This window comes from Talaromyces stipitatus, genomic scaffold (genome assembly GCF_000003125.1).
Source record: "Talaromyces stipitatus ATCC 10500 scf_1105507295487 genomic scaffold, whole genome shotgun sequence".
NCBI classification, from domain to species: domain Eukaryota; kingdom Fungi; phylum Ascomycota; class Eurotiomycetes; order Eurotiales; family Trichocomaceae; genus Talaromyces; species Talaromyces stipitatus.
In genome coordinates this window covers 730,027-746,745 of record NW_002990120.1, presented here as the reverse complement: position 1 = coordinate 746,745, position 16,719 = coordinate 730,027, and the positions used below count along the sequence as shown (strand labels likewise).

The following is a 16,719-nucleotide window of genomic DNA, read 5'->3' as shown; positions in this document are numbered from 1 at the left end:
ACCGACCACAAGGCAGAGCAAGGAACACAGAAAGTCAATACTGTAGCTAGTATCAAGATTGAAATCGCCGAGTGCTCAATTCTATTGCTGCCTCTTCCCAGATATGGGTTTCACTTTCCCGGTTTTCTTTCTCCTGTAGCTTATAATGAGCTCCTGAGGTCATGTTGCAAGCTTGCTATTTGAAACCAATATTACTTGGTGAAAACTAAGTGCGCCTTTCTAACCTAGTGGGATTGCAACAGGTTGGCATATGGATAGACCGAGAAGATATACACGGAGAAAAATGCATAGGTGATCCTTTTGATTGTAGCTCAATTGGTAGGGCTTCTTGATAACAAGTCCGGGAGGATAATAGGCTATTGCGTATCTGTGCTGGTGATGTGTTCAAATGGCATGATTTAAGAAATGACGAGGCGCCACAAAAAAAGGATAAAGAAAGAGAAAATTTTGATATTGTGTAGGATTGGTGATTGCAGAGCATGACAGATAGTAGAAACATATGCTACTATACAAACAACAGAGAAAACAAGGATATAATAGAAGGAATTCATCAGAACGTGCTTGTCGCCAGCCGACTTGCCGCATTTCTTGCATCAAGCTTGTCATCATCATCTTCCTCTGCGATAGATCCAACTCCACTCAGGGCTCGAGCCCGGCCATTGCCGACACTGTCGCCATTGGAAACCTCATCCGAAAGAACGGGCACAATAACCGTACTATTGGTCATACTTCGGTTAAGGCTATCGTTACGACGGGGTACACCACTCCATGCATCTCCCTTGGGGCCTTGGCTCGACGCCAAACTGGATCGGCGAATTGTGGGGTGAGACTCTCGTCCAAGACGGCTAAGTCCACCAGACGAATCAATTGCTCGAATATCAGGTCGCACACTCTCGAGTAGAGCTAATGTTCGGCGTTCAGCTTCAATTTGTCTAAGGGTGTACTCGCGGAGACTTGATAGGACGTCATTTGATGTTCGATCAAACCAACGCCGGGTCTCCAGTAACAAGTTTAATGTTACTCTTTGTGTCTTCTTGGTAAGGTAGGTCTCGTGCCCAAGGGCTTCATCTAGAGCGCTAATAGCTTCATCCACTTTCTCCGGGCGAACAGATGAACTGCCCTTGAGGCGGTCGGCTGCGGCGCGCTTGCTGCGAGCGGCTTGTTGGGCCTGAATTAATTCTCGAAGAAGAATATGTCGGTTCGTCAAGGTCTCCTTCACAATGAAAGCGTCAGAGGAATAGTACTCCAGGGGATCACCCAGAGTTGTAGCCTCCGCTGTGGCTTGAGCAGCATGATAGTCGCCGGCTGTCTGGATGACGCGCCCAAGCTTCCGGTACGCGTTGCTTAAACCGACATGAGTCTCCTGTACATGCATATGTCCAAGTTTGACGCCGAGATCAGATTCTGCCAGTCCGAGGCCTGCAACGTATCAGCGCGGAAAACAAACACACGAGAAAACAGACATACCTCTTCGAGCTTTAACCACACGATCCACCTTTTGACTAGAATCAAGTGCACCGAGATAGAACATCTTCACCACGGGACGCGCATCCTGTAACTCAGGAGTGTCGTCCGGAGGTGGTGCAAATTGCTTAAGAACCTTTCGGCGAACACCAGTCGCTGGCTGCTTCATTCGAACCACGGGACTATAGCCGAAATCACTTTCCACGAAAAGAACAATCTCATCGTCATGCACGAGGACGTCATTACTGAATACATAGTTCAACCACTTCTGCATTGATGCCTTGACGCGAATCTCGTCTTCATCAGTCCCTGCACCGGCAGGAGTAAGTGGAGGAGGCACAGCGGGTACAATTGCCTCGGGGTTGGAAGATATCAAATGTTCAGAGAGTTTGACAAATTCTGAGTGGGTGCGACGAACGTCCCGATACTGCGTGGTACGGAATTTGGGGATATTGGTCTGAAAGCGATTAGCTTGAATTCCACATCATGGGTAATATTCATATCAACATACGTAGACATCGAAACGAAGAATGGGATCTTTCTTGCCCGTCCTTTCCAGCGCAGTTATCTTTCCTTGTAACCTGTACGTTGGTGCAGCCTGTCTTGCGTGTTGCCGAGCTCCGGTCTGATAACGAGCAGGTGTCTCTGTCCGTTTCTGCTGTTGAGATGCAGGCTGCGATTGTTGCGGATGTTCGTGCTCACTTGCCGGAACACTGCGGGGGGTATCCAAGGAATCGTGTTGTTCCGACGCTGCAGCTGGCGCATTCCCGGTATGAGGTTCGCTATCGTGGTTATCACCGTACAGCGTTTGGTGCGGAGGTAAGGGCGCAGGAACATCTGTGCCGTGGCCGGTGCTTCCAAAAGCATCTCTATCTGCATGTGGAGAGCCCCAGGGAGATGGTTCCACTGGATCAGCTGGATCGTGTGCGATGGAGGAGTAATCCATCGTATGAAAAGGCCAAATTGACGTTGTCAAGCTGATATGTGGGCGGAGCCGGATGTTCCTATTGCCACGATTCTGTTCGGCGGAGTAGGGTTGCGCAAGGCTCTAGTAATGGGAATTAGTGATTTAACTTGTAGAGCAACAAATCAACGCGAATTACCCTGGAAGAGAGAATTGAGAGAGGAGCGCACAGGCGAGGCTCTACGATAGAGGCAGAAGCGTTGATTGAGTGTTTAGTGCGGAGAGACCATGACATCGGCTAGTGGGGCTGTCGGGATATTCTGATTGGCCAATACTGCCGCTCCCTTTTTGCCAAAAATCTCAAAGCAACTGGCATGGACCACTTTTGATGAACTGGATAAATAGCCAGCTTTGGACAGGAATTGGATCTATGGCAAGCTTCACAAGATGAGAGTATATTTCCTCGCTTGGATATAAGCATATTGAAATGGTTTCTGCTCCGTTACTGGGATGGGCCGCAATTCGACCCATCCCCGTGTCCAGATTAAAAACCTGCAAATATGCATCGAACAGCCTACAATCATATAATGGCATTGTCGCTTCTTATCTGAGACTGCATTACTATCGAAGCTTGAGCTCATCTGCAGTATTAGCAGAGGCTATTGTCCACCTCGAGAAAACTCGAAACATCGGCATTATTGCACATATTGACGCCGGCAAGACCACCACCACTGAGCGCATGCTCTATTACAGCGGGTTCACCCGACGAATAGGTGACGTTGATGACGGATCAACAGTCACAGACTTTCTACCAGCTGAAAGAGCTCGTGGAATTACCATCCAATCTGCCGCAATCACCTTCCACTGGCCACCCTTGACTGGTGACGGAACCTCGAGCAGCCCTAGCTTGGAAGATTTGGAGGCACAGAATCTTCCCAGGTCAAGAGCTTCTCACACGGTCAATTTGATCGACACGCCAGGTCATGCAGACTTCACATTTGAAGTCCTGCGATCCCTTCGTATTCTTGACGGCGCGGTCTGCATCCTAGACGGCGTCGCTGGTGTTGAAGCCCAAACAGAGAAAGTATGGCATCAGGCTAGTGTGTACCAGATTCCGCGAATTGTCTACGTTAACAAGCTAGACCGAGATGGTGCTGCATTTGGACGTACGGTGCGTGAAGTAGGCTCTAGGCTGCAGGGCTGGCCCGCAGTCTGCCAAATCCCTTGGTTTGAAGGTAGCAATGGACGCTTCACCGGCATTGCGGATGTTGTATCGCTTCAAGGGCTGTTATGGAAGGAAGGTGGAGACGGAAAATCCGTCAAAGTATTTGATCTGAATGGTTTAGAGAACGAGGATAAAAGCCTTGCCGAGGAATTGAAACGTGCGCGAGTGGCTTTGGTCGAGCTACTGAGTGAACATGATGAAGACATGGTCGAGTCGTTTTTCGAGCATGAGGAAGATCATTTGACGGTTCCATCAATAACTATACTGAAGAGTCTCCGCAAATGTTTACTTGGTCCTGAAACTCAGAAGATTATACCAGTATTTGCTGGGTCTAGTTTCCGCAACATGGGCGTGCAGCCTCTGCTAGATGCAGTCAATAACCTTCTTCCGGGTCCATCTGAGTCCCATGACCCAGAAATCAGTCTCGGAAGCGATAAGACATCCCTAGGAAACTTACTAAGCGGAGAGTTGGCTCTACAACAAGACCCGAAAACAGCCAGTATTGAGAAATCCAAGCAAAAGAAGAAGGCAGTCGTGACACGAACGTCCGTGGACATCAAAAGCTTAACTGCTAACCTAGAAAGCTGTGCCCTAGCATTCAAGGTCGTGAGTGACGCCAAACGTGGAGTTCTCGTCTATGTTCGTGTCTACTCTGGATCTCTGAATAGGAATTGTCATCTATACAACACCAACCTCCATGTCACGGAGCGAGCTCCACGTCTTTTCAAGATGTACGCCAACGATGCTGTTGAAGTCGACTCAATCCCCGCCGGTCATATCGGAGTTGTGGTTGGACTAAAGTATGCTCGAACCGGAGATACCCTTATATCATGTACGGGGAGCAAGTCGGTCCCTCCAGAGCCTTTGAATACTTTACAGTTACGTCCCATCGACGTACCGCCTCCCGTTTTCTTCGCAAGTATCGAACCCCACAGTCTAAGCGAGGAAAAGAACATGCAAGAAGCGCTTGCATTATTATTACGAGAAGATCCCAGTCTCCATGTCACTATTGACGAAGATTCTGGTCAGACACTACTAAGCGGTATGGGAGAGTTACATTTAGAAATTGCCCGAGACCGACTGGTCAATGACTTTAAAGCCAAAGCATCTATGGGCCGCATCGAGATAGGATATCGTGAGTGTGTACTCGATCAATCCAATCCAGTAACTAAAATCTTTGACCGAGAGGTGGCCGGCAGAAAGGGCAAAGCTGGGTGCACAGCAGTTGTCGAGCCTTATGGTCAAGAATTAGAATCAGATGGAAATGATACCTCTGGCAGCGACGATATCATCTTCACAGAAACGGTCGACGGCAACAAAATCATCATCTCAGCACCAGGGGTAAACATCACCACCGACAAAAAGGGTAAAGAAGAAAGCACTTCCCTCCCACCACAACTCGACTTGAATTCCTTCAGAACGTCCCTCTACAACGGCGCATTATCCGCACTTGCGCGTGGACCGCAATTCGCATTCCCAATGCACAATACAAAAGTAACACTTACATGCAATGCTGCAGAACACCTGTTTGGCTCGGAGAGTAGCGCTTCAGCATTATCAGCAGCTGCGCGACTCGCAACTCAGGGCGCATTGCGAAATTTGACGACTACTGCTGCTAGTACCGGCACAGGCATGATGGAACCAGTTATGAACGTAATTATAAGCGTCGACGAAGCCAGTCTCGGCGCGGTGGTACACGACATCTCTTCAGCACGGGGCGGGCACATAGTCTCCCTCGATGAAGAAATGCCCATCTCAACCTCTTTAAGCCAAAGTCCAGAGTCACAAGACCAACCCGTCGCTGTCGACATAAATAAAATCTACGCTCCACCAGACCCCTTCGAAACACCCAGTGTTGCAGGCGGATTGCCGATCCAAGCACCCGCGAACCAACCTCGAACAATCACTGCAAAGGTCCCTTTAAAAGAGATGGTGGGTTACTTGAAGCATTTGCGGAGTTTGAGTGCTGGTAGAGGCACGTTTGTGATGCATGTTGATCGGTTTGAGAGGATGTCGGCGCAGAGACAGAAGGCTGTTTTGGCGGAGCTGAATAGGTAGTTTGTCTACCTAGCTTGTATAATATCTATATATCTAATTATGGAATGCTATCATCATGTACTTATATTTATCGAGTGAGGAGTCAGGACAAGGGTATCAATGCAAAACTATATATTTGATATTCAGAACGAAACTTCCACTACCAATCCTCGCCCCAATCTTCCTTTTCTTTTGTCGAAGTAGTAGTCGTACTCGCACCAATACCCGTAGCAGCCGGCGCGGCAGTATTATTAACCCTACTAGTCGCAGAAGCACTCGACGTAGTCGGCGTATTCCTCATAGCAGCCGTGCCTATGGCACCAGAAGATTGCCGTTTCTGGCGAGCAGCAGCACTCTGTTCGCCGACTGCTGAGAACTCGTCCCAGAAATCTTGTCTTTCTGGTTGGAATCTGCGTTGTGCACCACCGCCACTTGCAGCGCCGGCACCAGGTCCCGACGCCTCGCCCTCGACGAATCGATTGAAGCGATCTGCTGCATCTCGTGCGCCGACTTGTAAATTTTGACCTAATTGTGCGGCGTGTATCCGGGCTTGGGCAGCAAAGTCCGACTCGGCCAGCTAAATACGATGTCAGTATCAAGTTTCTCAACAGTTCGAAAAGAGAAAAGACAGACCTGCTTGGCCGTGGGTTGAATATACGTATCATTCACTGTCTTAGCACTCTTCCCTACCGCCGACGTAAACCATCCAAACCCCTTTGTCAAAGCCCCAACTGGATCATTCTGAAAATCATTAAACCCCGGAACACCCTCCTGTCGAGCAGGTTTCGACGATACGGGTACACCGCCCCCAAAACCCGCATATTTCCCACCCTGAGAAGGCGCAACGTCCTCTCGTCGCGATGCATTCTCATTCCCCAACTTTGCGAAATATGCTTCATTGCGATCCTTTTGTGTTGTTGCGCCAGTCATTGAAGTAGCGGGTGATGCTCGACCTCCTTGAAATATCGGCGTACTCGACCTCGACGACACAGTCTCCGTCACCGTCCCCGATGGAACAACAACCTTCTTCTTTTCACCAGGCACATATTCAACACCCTCAATCTTCGCCGTAAGTCGATCCTTGTATTCCTCTCCAACTTCGCTATCATATCTCTCCTTTATCGTCGAATCCTCAAACGTCCGTCCTTCGGATATGATAATTGCGTGTTCATCATAGAAGTGTTTCCAGGTATCGTTTCCTCCGCGTTCCATTCGTTGTATTTCGGCGTTTTTGAAGGCGTCCATTGTGATTGAGCGGACGAAGGAGATGTGTACGCCCAGCCCGCGGTGGGTGCCGGCGCAGTTTAGGCAGATGAAAATACCGAATTTTGGTGATGCCTGTGCAGTTATAATCTTGTGAGTTTGAGATCTTCTATCCTGAGATGTTGGGAGGTCTTACCCATTGAGGGGAGGGTGCGCCGCAGTCACAACATCTGTCGTTTCCATTTGTCTTTGAAATCTGGAGCAACTGAGAGAAATAAGTCAGCATTCAGGTACTACTCGTATATCCATAGAGGTGTAAATGCTTAGTTCGGCATTCAATATCATACCTTGGCTCTCGTCTCAGGGTCTACTTCCCACAATTTCGACATCGTGGCAGAATGCCCGCGATGGCAACTGGCCCTTGATATGCAGCGGCGGAACCAGTGTCAATATGCTCAATTTTCCTGGCCTGCTATTATTTTAAAGCTTTGCGTTGTATGGTGGATTTATGGTGATATGATTAAGCGGTTTGATTTAGTCAAGATAAAGGACCAGACGGTTGGCCGAACTAACTTGGCCCGTGCATCGCCATACATGACCGCTGCAGACCGCAGCTGCGCATTTGGCATGTTTACACTACTACGGTTTACATTCAAGGATAATTGCAATTCTCAACGCATAAGCTAGATTCGTTGATAAAATACAAAGAATGAAATGTTAAATGAATCGATTAGTTCTCAATCCATAGAGATCGCTTCAAGTAGCCTACCCTTGGCCGCAACGTATCAAACACGCAGACACAAAGTATTCGGCCTACTTCTGTCACCTTCTTAAGACATGCGGCTTTCATAAAATATTGTCCGTCACAAGCCTTGTAATCATCCCCTGTTCGATAATAACTGTCCTCTAAGCAGTGGCCTGCTCGGCTGCGGGTTCAGCAGCCTGTTCTTCACCTTCACCAGGAATAACATCTTCCTTGCCGGGGCTGTCGATGGCGACCTTGACGGCAATTTCGCGTCCTTCGATTTCCTTTCCGTTCATTTCCTGGACGGCCTTCTCCTGGAGAGCCTCGGATCCCAAAGTGACGAATCCGAAGCCACGGCCCTTGCGGGGCTCATTGCGGGCCTGGAGTTTCTTGATCATAAAGCGAGGAATGGGACGAAGGGCGATCTTGGCTGAAACGGGTTCGTAATCCTTGAAAAGTTCCTTGAGCTGTAGGCAACGGGTGTTAGTGTTTGTTAATGCTGATCTGAACTGAGAGACAAACCTTCTCCTCGTTGAGGTCATAAGGAAGATTGGCGACCATGACCTTGGTTTTGGAGGGGATACCGTCTTCGGGAGGTCCACGCTGCTTCTGAGGACGAGGACCGCGAGTCTTGGTTTCTTTGGCTGCAGCCTCATTTTCAACAGCAGCTTCGGTCAAGGGAATGGCCTGACCAGGGACGTTGGTGGGGACGGCAGCCTCAGTTTCGCCGTTTTGCTGTAAACAGAGGTTAGATCAAAATTAGTAAAGAGAAAGTCAAATTAAAACATACAGCTTCAGTGCGGGTACGGCCACCACGGACGAAACGGCCGCCACGGCCACGGCCACGACCACGCTTGATGCCCCTCTTGCGACCCTCTCCACCGCTGGCACCTTCACCGCCACTCACTGCACCTTCCTTAGCCTCGGCGGGTTCGGGCTTGCGAGCAACTTGCACAGACACCTTGCGTTCGAGAATTTCCTTGCCAGAGAGCTGTTGAATAGCGTCCTGGGCTTCATGGGCGGTTGCCAGATCGACAAAGGCATAGCCCACGGGACGGTTGGTACGAGGGTTCACAGGAATGGCAACGCTCTCACTGTATTTCGAGTACTGTCAGTTGACGATTCATACGTAATAAGTTGATGGAACGGGTCATGCAAGCAGCATGTAATATATCGTGCTGTGACCGAGTCTAGTCTGTAGACTTACATGGTGTAGCCGTTGAAGAATTCCTTGAGTTGCCCCTCAGTGGTCGCATATGCGAGGTTCCCAATATAGAGCCGACGACCCTCATCAGCACTGGCAGCAGCGGCGTCGACCTTGACGTCGCCGTTGGTGTCGTTGAGGGAGGTTTTAGCCAGGGAGTCGGCGAGATTGTCTGCGGCAGTAGACATATTTAGGCTGAGGACACGGGGGTCTTTTGTTGATAGGTTTGAAGGTAGAGAGACCGATGTGTGGAGAGATGACTCAGGTAGCGTGAGGCTGCCTTTTTGGTGGGATAGATTGACTTGAGGGGAAAGGAAGAGGGTAGCTTAGTGCCCTAGATGGAGGTTTGGAGATCGAAGTTGAAGAAGCAAAGTCAGAGTATTGGCGATGTCTGTTTTGGCAACGAGGGAAGGCGCGGGCCCAGAAAGGAGAAGGAGGTGGAAAAGGGCAGCAGACCCAAGACGCGCTAAGCCTGTTCGGGTGAGATGTTGCCGCCTTGCTGCCTGGCGCTGTGTAGCTCCAGAGCTTACTTTGACGGCCTGAGGTCTCCACCGCGACCAAAGATTTAGTTACTCGACATCGTCATGTCATGCTTCGAGGAATCAGGTGGTTTCCATGAGTATACACAATATTAGTCGTGATTGTGCTCTTTCATGATAGAGCTAATGTCCTTTATGATGCTTCAATAGACAGCTGAAAGCCTTTCATCGACTGTTCTTTTACTAATCCTCTTTAGAATCATCATGCATTCTGTGCTGGCACTTGTACTGAACCCAACCCTAAGTACTAGTAGATCCTTTCAATAAAGGTGCGGGCAGTTGCACGTGATTTACCCTTGCGTTCCTCATATTAACCCTAACCCCGATATCCTGTCCTGTCAGATTCAGAGTTTGGCCGTGTCCATAAACCCTAAAATGGTAAGGCAATGTGCTTGCTGTCATTATCTCAGGGAATGTATGTTGACTTGAGTGCCAGTTCTCTCAAGTTACCCTGAGTCTCTACATATCCTTCCATACCTTTCTATTAAAATAGTTGAAAATATCTCGTCTTCTTAACAGGAACCTTCGCCTTTGAAAGTTGAAAGTTCATTGTTCGAATAATCTATAGAAGATACTCGTATTGAACTGATAATGATGGAGACATTCTCAATCTTTCTCACAAACGAGCTCCATATCCCTTCCTAGCGGCGTAAATAGTTTGTTATTTGATAGTGACGCTTTTTGATGGCAAAACAATACAGCGAGCCTCTTTGTGAATCTCGAACACTGATTAGCTTCCTGATAGACTCCGCTGCGCCTTTTTTTCTCAATTCGACAACTTCCAGGAACTCCATTGACTCAAGCTTAGCAACATATAAAGTCGCTTCTCTTTCACTCATCTCATCAATCATCTCCGCCATAACCGCAACTGTACTCTCTCAGGCATGTGTTAGGGGGATTTTAACCCACATGTCTCCTTCCTCGTGGTCCTTTGCAACTGCGATAAGTGTTCTGACAACCGAGACCATCTCCTGAGCTCCAAGTAAGATAGGCTCCACTACAATTGCACCAAAGTGTAGAGAGACTTCCTCGACCAAATGAGACGGCACGGGCAATGGCCGAATCTGCTTGGTCAGCAGAAATATCATAACTAACGTGCTTCCTATGTCGGTTTTCCAACGCGGCCTGAAACACGCTTGCTTGGCAATCGGTATTCGGTCTTCGATGCTCGAACAGATGTTCCAATACAAGATCGCCTGCATAGCAATTGCTTGCTGCGGCGATTGGGAGATCTTCTGTCACTTGCAGTGAATTACTTTGTCAACAACAGTTTCCAAAAGCTTCTGGGTGTTTCAGGTAAGCTTTCGGAGTAATGAGCAAGCACTTTAGTGATATCAAAGGCCTCCGTTTGCTCCATTTCGTAGTTCAATCCGGCTGTCGCCTCCTGATGGGAGCTGGACATGCATTCTACCGCCTCTTGCTAATTCTAACAAGCAGTCCGCTCATATCTACAAACCAGAATTTTTGAACCTGGTAACTCTGATTTGGATATATAAGATATATCTATTATTGTAAGCATGTCCCTTGATACACTGTAACATTATGTAACGGAACGAACATACATTATACAAATAGCACAGTGTTGCAACCGTCTTGTAGATTTCCAGCGAGCCCACGTTTCAACCAGTGCAAATCCTCTTCCTAGATCCGAAGGCTAGGCTGCACTACCTCATTCGGACGAGCCGCTGCTTGAACGCAGCGTCGTCCTCGCCTTCCCGCTGGAGCCACCGTTTCGCCTCGAACATATTAGGTTTCTGCCCGAATATTTCCTCATTCCGGTGGACCACATATGGATTCATCCCAACGATGGTACCTTCCGGTATAATGCGGCCATCAGGCAGAGTAAACCCACCTTTTGGAACTACTCGTCCAAGGGCTAGACCTATTGCTAGTTAGAAACGGATAGTTTCGTTGACAACGGCGCTGAGATAGGGAAGGTTGCGGACCTGATCGAACATCGCAGGAATGTTCAATACTCCCCTATCGAGCTCCGCTCTCAGGGTGTTGAGGATATTGCGATGTTTCAGCACCTACGGGTATCAATGTGCTGGCTGTAGTGTCAGCTCCAGCAACCACGTTGCTCAACAACCGAGACACCAGTGATTTCGCGCTTCGAATGAACATATCTAGAAAATTTCTCTGTTGCTGTGAGCCCGGATTGCTGGGTGTTATAGCATGCGTTCTCGAATTTTATCAGCACAGAACTGTGCCGCATAGGAGAATGCAGGGTTGCTAAATAGTAAAAGCCTGGTCAGAAAAACGTCGAGTAGTGGAACCTGACCAATCTTCTGATGGTTAGCTAGAAATAATTTTCATTGCGCAAACGCACGCACTAGAGCGAAATATCTTAACTCCTTTTGATTGGATTGGATTAGCTTATGGACGTCCTTTTCTTGATCTAGAAAGAGGCGCGCCAAACATGATTTCGGCAATTGCATCCGACGCAACTGATCTTTGGATTAGTATTAAGATCCACGTGAATCTTCACGTGCAACTCACATAGTGTCAGCCAATGGCCAAGCTCACACACTGCGCCTGTTGGATGGAGGTTTAGTATTTCTACCAGTTTTGCGATTCTACGATCGAAAATGGGCTCAAATCTTCTAATGCTGACTATAGAAGAGTGTGGCCCAAGAGCACGGATTTCTCTGCTGTGATTTGCGGGGTCTGTCGTACTGAAGATGTTTGGTATTCTGCCCTTACTGGACCGGCCATCTGCGACGGCGTAGAAATCACTCTGTTGTTTCTCAGCTGTCTGCACGAATTGTGCTGGAAGTGAATCTCATATTGACAAAACGTTCATCTCCGTATATCATACTAATGTGTTCTGGATCAGCAAGGGATACAAAGTTCGGACCAAGCATCACACCAGACCCAAAAGAGCTGTGAAGCTGGATGTGGGTGATATGAGCATGGCCGTTGAATATATCCCAGAGGCGCCACAGGCTCGTGAACCTGGCCAGAATTGGCCCTGGAAATTGATTCAATGGAGAGAAGAGAAACCTCCCGAGTATTAGGAGAAAAGCCCAAAAACATTCCCCCCCAGTAACTAGCTCCAAAGAGTCATATGTTGTTCTTAAGAAGACCTTGATTATACCTCCTCGAAATTGCAGTAAAACTAATCGCACTATCGGAGCTATCAGGCCACTTGGGCCATTTATAGCAAATTTGATACCTACTTCTGTTTACAATTATTACTCGATCTGGTCTTTACAGTGGTCTCTGACGTCTCATGTCTTCAACTCCGTCGGTGCTGCCAGGCCGTCGGGAGCACATAGATTGGATTGCTGACTTTTTGAGCTAAGCTGCGGAGGGTTTCGCGTAAAGTGTATTGGAAAATGCGGGCTGACGGATTTCCACGCTTCAGTCAGCATTTGAGGCCATGTTTATGGAACTAGCCCAAATGATAAACATAGCAAAGCGGTACTGGCTGCCGAACTCATGCATGCTGACATCCGAACGATCAGTGCCAAGCTGTTAACTAGTAGCTAATGGTTCTTCTCCTCGAAGATTAACCGCCATCGAGATCCGATGGACAGAGCTACACGTATCAACGTTGACACTTTGGGCTCAAGAAGTAGTAGTTAATTTCAGTTCGCCAAAATTAACATGTTCAATTGCAAAATGAGTAACATACTAAAGAAGAGCTAAAACTTTGTAGTGCATGAAACCAATGAATAAGTCTATATGTAAGATACGTACGTACAGTATATAATCTCGTGTCAGTTCATGTTATCATGTCTTTTCGATTTTTTCTCTGCCTGCTGTAGTACAGTATCTTTCAATCTATAAATGGCAGTGTTCAATTTTTCGCCTCATAATGCCTGAAAATCCCCCACCTTACGTCAGACATGGTTCGTCTGTCCTCTACTCTAAGCGATATTATTTGGTGTCCTAAATATATGTAAGATTGGAAACAGGTGAAGAATTTTTGGGATGAGTTCCAACGTTAACCGCCCTTAAAAAAGCTGGAAGAGGAAGGACGTATTATCAAACACATCTTCATGACCCTCGGCTGGCCACCATCGTCAAAGGCTTTAAAAGCTCGTCAAATGCTTGCTGAAGCTCACCTCCAAATCGTGTTTCTCCGACGCAGAAAGAGAGTAGAGAATTCAGAAGATAAGGAAAAGACCGCTTATGGGCTCTATGCTAAAGCTCTGAATGAATTGGAGCGTTTGACAGGTAGGAGCTCAAACCCCTCGGCGCTTTCAAGGTGCATAACAGTGATCCCAGGCTATCGTTTTCCGTTTCCCTGAGACTGTGAGTGACTAGATCTAAGGCTCCCCGAAGCAGTATTTCTCGTAGCTTATGTGCCATTTGGCCTTGTAGTGGCACTTACTGTTCTCCTTACTTTTCAGCCTGATGCATTAGTAACACGTTGCTTCTGGACATATAAGAGTTTCATGTTTAATTACAGTATTGATTCACAGTTAGAGCTCCGAAATGAATAAATGAATATGATCATTGATGGATGGATGTTTTATTACGCCCGGAGGTGCTAACCTAGAGGGCACTAGTGCGCTAATTACATAATCAATTCCCACAGATCCGGCATGGTCTCATAGTAAGAAAGATGATAATCTTCTGTGACAGTCAGGCTGCGATTCAGGCGATCGATGGTGCTCAAAAGACAGGCCAACAGATCTTAGGAAGCATTGCGGAAAAATGGGACGAGCTCAGGAGCCAGGGTGTCCAGGTGACTATCCACTGGATCCCGGCCCACCAGGGAATTGAGGGTAATGAGCGAGCGGACATAGCAGCAAAGGAGGCAACTGGATGGAGATTGGTGCAGAATAATAGAGGAAGACAGGTTCCATTGGATATGGACAGCACAGCTCCAAGACTAGTTGGGCTCCAGCAACCTTTGTCAGCGCTCAAGAGAGACTTAAAGACCCTAGCTTATAAACAGTGGGAACAGAACTGGCAACAGAATCAACAAGGCCGTACTCTCTTCCGGGTCGTGGATAAACCATCAAAGAAGAATATAGAGCTTCACACCAGACTTAGCAGGCCTCTATCATCTATCCTAACACAGATGCGGACAGGTAATATCAGCCTGCGGCATTTCCTATACAAAAGAAAGATTCCGGGAATCGACAACGGAGAATGCCAGTGCCAACGTGGAGCACAAACAGTCACACATATCTTACTGAGCTGTCCCAGGTTCAAGGAGGAGCGTAACGCGTGGAAGAATGAGAGGACATAGTCGTCCGATGCAAGGAAGATTCTCTCTGAGGGAAAATACGCCGTTAGGGCAGCAAAATTTATGTTGGAAACCAAGCTCCTTGGGCAATTTGGGAGCATAGATTTAGACATCTAGCGGAGCGGTGAGTCCTCAAGGGTACAACAGTCACTATACCAGCCGGAGCAGCAGCAATGTGCTCTAGCAAGCATACACCAGCTTGTTGTTTCATTCTAAATTATTTAGATACATAGTTAGTTCTTGTATATAGGACCGGAGCTGGCGGTCAGGATTAGGACACATGCCGCATAGCTGCCTGCGGGGCGGCTGGGACGGCTTAATGAATCAATCAATCAATCAATCAATCCGGCATGGTCTCGCGATAGCCCATAAGTTGCTTTCTTAACATGTGTGTGCTTGGTGATTGGCTTCTTTGGTTGGCTTGTGAGGGGCTCCCTTGTTAAAGGTGTTTGCTAGTAGATGATCTTAAAGGTTATCTTCTCCAAGTGTGCAGTGTCCTAACTTCGGCGACTGCAGCGGGATCTACCCTGGAAGGGAGGAGGGGAGGAAGGGAGGAAGAGTTGGGAGAGAAAGGAGGGTGAAGGGGAGGGGAATAGTTTTACTTTTCACTGCGTTGATTGAGATTCGGATTCAGGTTCATGTTCCAATCTTCCTGTAGCGATTGCGAACTTGATTGCTGCGTGGACGGCCTTCATATCTGGTTGCTATCGATCTGGATCTGAACGTGATTTACCGCCCAGGAAAAAGGACAGATTTCCTCGTCTTGATTCTGTGCACTGATTTATGTCTTCTCTCATCGCTGTCCATTGCGTGCAGCGGAATAAGAAGTGTTCTATTGTCTTGCTTGCTTGGTCACAGGCACAGAGATCTGAATCTGCTGCGCCTATCCAATTAAGATAGCTGTTGAGCCTTGTCATTCCTGTCTGAAGTTGGGCTAGGATCTTTGCCTCTTTCCAATTCAGTCTATCATATAAGCTTCTTATGTGTTTTCCTGGAAGAGCTATATCCACTGTTCTGGAGTCCATTCATGTTGCCTTTCCGCAAGAGCAAGCCTGATGGCGGTTGATTTTACTTGGTATGGCTATTTTTCTGGTAGCAATTTAATTCTTGTTACTTTCTGTGCCTCTATTTTTGCTTACTATTTCATGGTTATGTCTGAATAGGTTGGAATCTAAATTGTGATCACCGCATTTCCTTGTTGCTGTAAGTTTTAAACCTATTTGTATATCCATTGGATTGATTTTTAGCCTGATTGTTGATGGGGTTGGCTAATTACAGACAGTGCCAATCTATTGCTACTGAGGATGAATATGCATCTCTGATATGTCTGGCGTGGGATACATTCCAGGGAGGTTGCTATTGCTTCCAGCTCTGCTGTGTAAGGATTCTGTTATGTTCTTTTGCCCAAGAGGATTAAGTGACTGGATATACTATTCCTATTTGCTTGGGTATCTCTTATGCAGCCTCCTATGCCCACCTTATCCGATTTAATAGATATGCTTGTCGCAATTAGAATGCCTACTGTGTTATTGGCATTGCTAATGGCTTTATTCTCGTCTGTTTCACAGATTGCTGGTATCCAGTTAGTCTACGGTGACACTGTGAATGCCTATATAGTCTCAATCCGTTCCCTTATCGTTGCCTCGAAAGGTTGAGTGATCTTCTGTAGCAGAGATTGGAATCTCTGGGTGGCAACGGTTCTTAGTCTGCCTAGTGGGTTTAATCTAGGTAGAGTCTAGATGTCGACCTATAGTTTTGTCGCTTTCTCCATATGATAAATATGACATGGTTGAATATCTACTTCTACCTTGGCCACTGCCGTTACCGCTATCTAGAAGGAACCTATAATCGCAATAGCTCCATGTTTCTGTATTCTATTCATATACTGTGTCTCTTTAATCCCACAGGCATATATCTAGACGTTTGAGGCATAATCTGCCACTAGTGCCACTGTTGCTTTAAATAATTATCTTGTGGTCTAAGGGGATACTATTTTTAGTTGTCTTAGCGCTATAGCTGCTGCTAATCCTTTTGTAGTGGCATTGGCAATGTGTTTCTTAAAGCGTAGTTGTGAATCTATCACTGTTTCTAGAATCTTTGCACTGTCTTTTGGCTTGACTATTTTACCTTGAATGGTCAATAGTATACTGCTTGCGTGGCTCGCAGTCCAGGTGAAGTATACTATGGCTGTTTTA

General features: G+C 47.3%; 5 protein-coding genes across 5 annotated transcripts, besides 4 other annotated features; 2 read left to right on the top strand and 3 right to left on the bottom strand.

Annotated features, from left to right (window-relative positions):
• Positions 1-295: 295 nt before the first annotated feature.
• Positions 296-2,410, bottom strand: TSTA_054750 (vacuolar protein sorting-associated protein vps17; the record flags this gene model as incomplete). The annotated part of the gene is made up of 3 exons (XM_002487031.1): positions 296-1,419; positions 1,468-1,921; positions 1,976-2,410. 3 exons carry the CDS (start codon positions 2,408-2,410, stop codon positions 551-553), a joined length of 1,758 nt encoding a protein of 585 aa, XP_002487076.1. The 3' UTR covers positions 296-550.
• Positions 2,411-2,446: 36 nt separating this feature from the next.
• TSTA_054740 (translation elongation factor G2, putative) lies at positions 2,447-5,651 on the top strand (the record flags this gene model as incomplete). Its single annotated transcript, XM_002487030.1, has 2 exons — positions 2,447-2,515; positions 2,847-5,651. 2 exons carry the CDS (start codon positions 2,447-2,449, stop codon positions 5,649-5,651), a joined length of 2,874 nt encoding a protein of 957 aa, XP_002487075.1.
• An 82-nt stretch (positions 5,652-5,733) lies between these two features.
• Positions 5,734-7,222, bottom strand: TSTA_054730 (zinc finger protein gcs1; the record flags this gene model as incomplete). Its single annotated transcript, XM_002487029.1, has 4 exons — positions 5,734-6,207; positions 6,264-6,968; positions 7,030-7,098; positions 7,181-7,222. 4 exons carry the CDS (start codon positions 7,220-7,222, stop codon positions 5,791-5,793), a joined length of 1,233 nt encoding a protein of 410 aa, XP_002487074.1. The 3' UTR covers positions 5,734-5,790.
• A 280-nt stretch (positions 7,223-7,502) lies between these two features.
• Positions 7,503-8,970, bottom strand: TSTA_054720 (RNP domain protein; the record flags this gene model as incomplete). The annotated part of the gene is made up of 4 exons (XM_002487028.1): positions 7,503-8,045; positions 8,101-8,313; positions 8,369-8,672; positions 8,786-8,970. 4 exons carry the CDS (start codon positions 8,968-8,970, stop codon positions 7,740-7,742), a joined length of 1,008 nt encoding a protein of 335 aa, XP_002487073.1. The 3' UTR covers positions 7,503-7,739.
• Positions 8,971-13,778: 4,808 nt separating this feature from the next.
• Positions 13,779-14,527, top strand: TSTA_054710 (uncharacterized protein; the record flags this gene model as incomplete). The annotated part of the gene is made up of 2 exons (XM_002487027.1): positions 13,779-13,816; positions 13,915-14,527. 2 exons carry the CDS (start codon positions 13,779-13,781, stop codon positions 14,525-14,527), a joined length of 651 nt encoding a protein of 216 aa, XP_002487072.1.
• Positions 13,901-14,500: a mobile genetic element.
• A 315-nt stretch (positions 14,528-14,842) lies between the features above and the next one.
• Positions 14,843-14,870: a microsatellite.
• A 183-nt stretch (positions 14,871-15,053) lies between these two features.
• Positions 15,054-15,117: a sequence feature (C-rich).
• Positions 15,118-15,530: 413 nt separating this feature from the next.
• Positions 15,531-16,719: part of a mobile genetic element that runs on past the window's edge.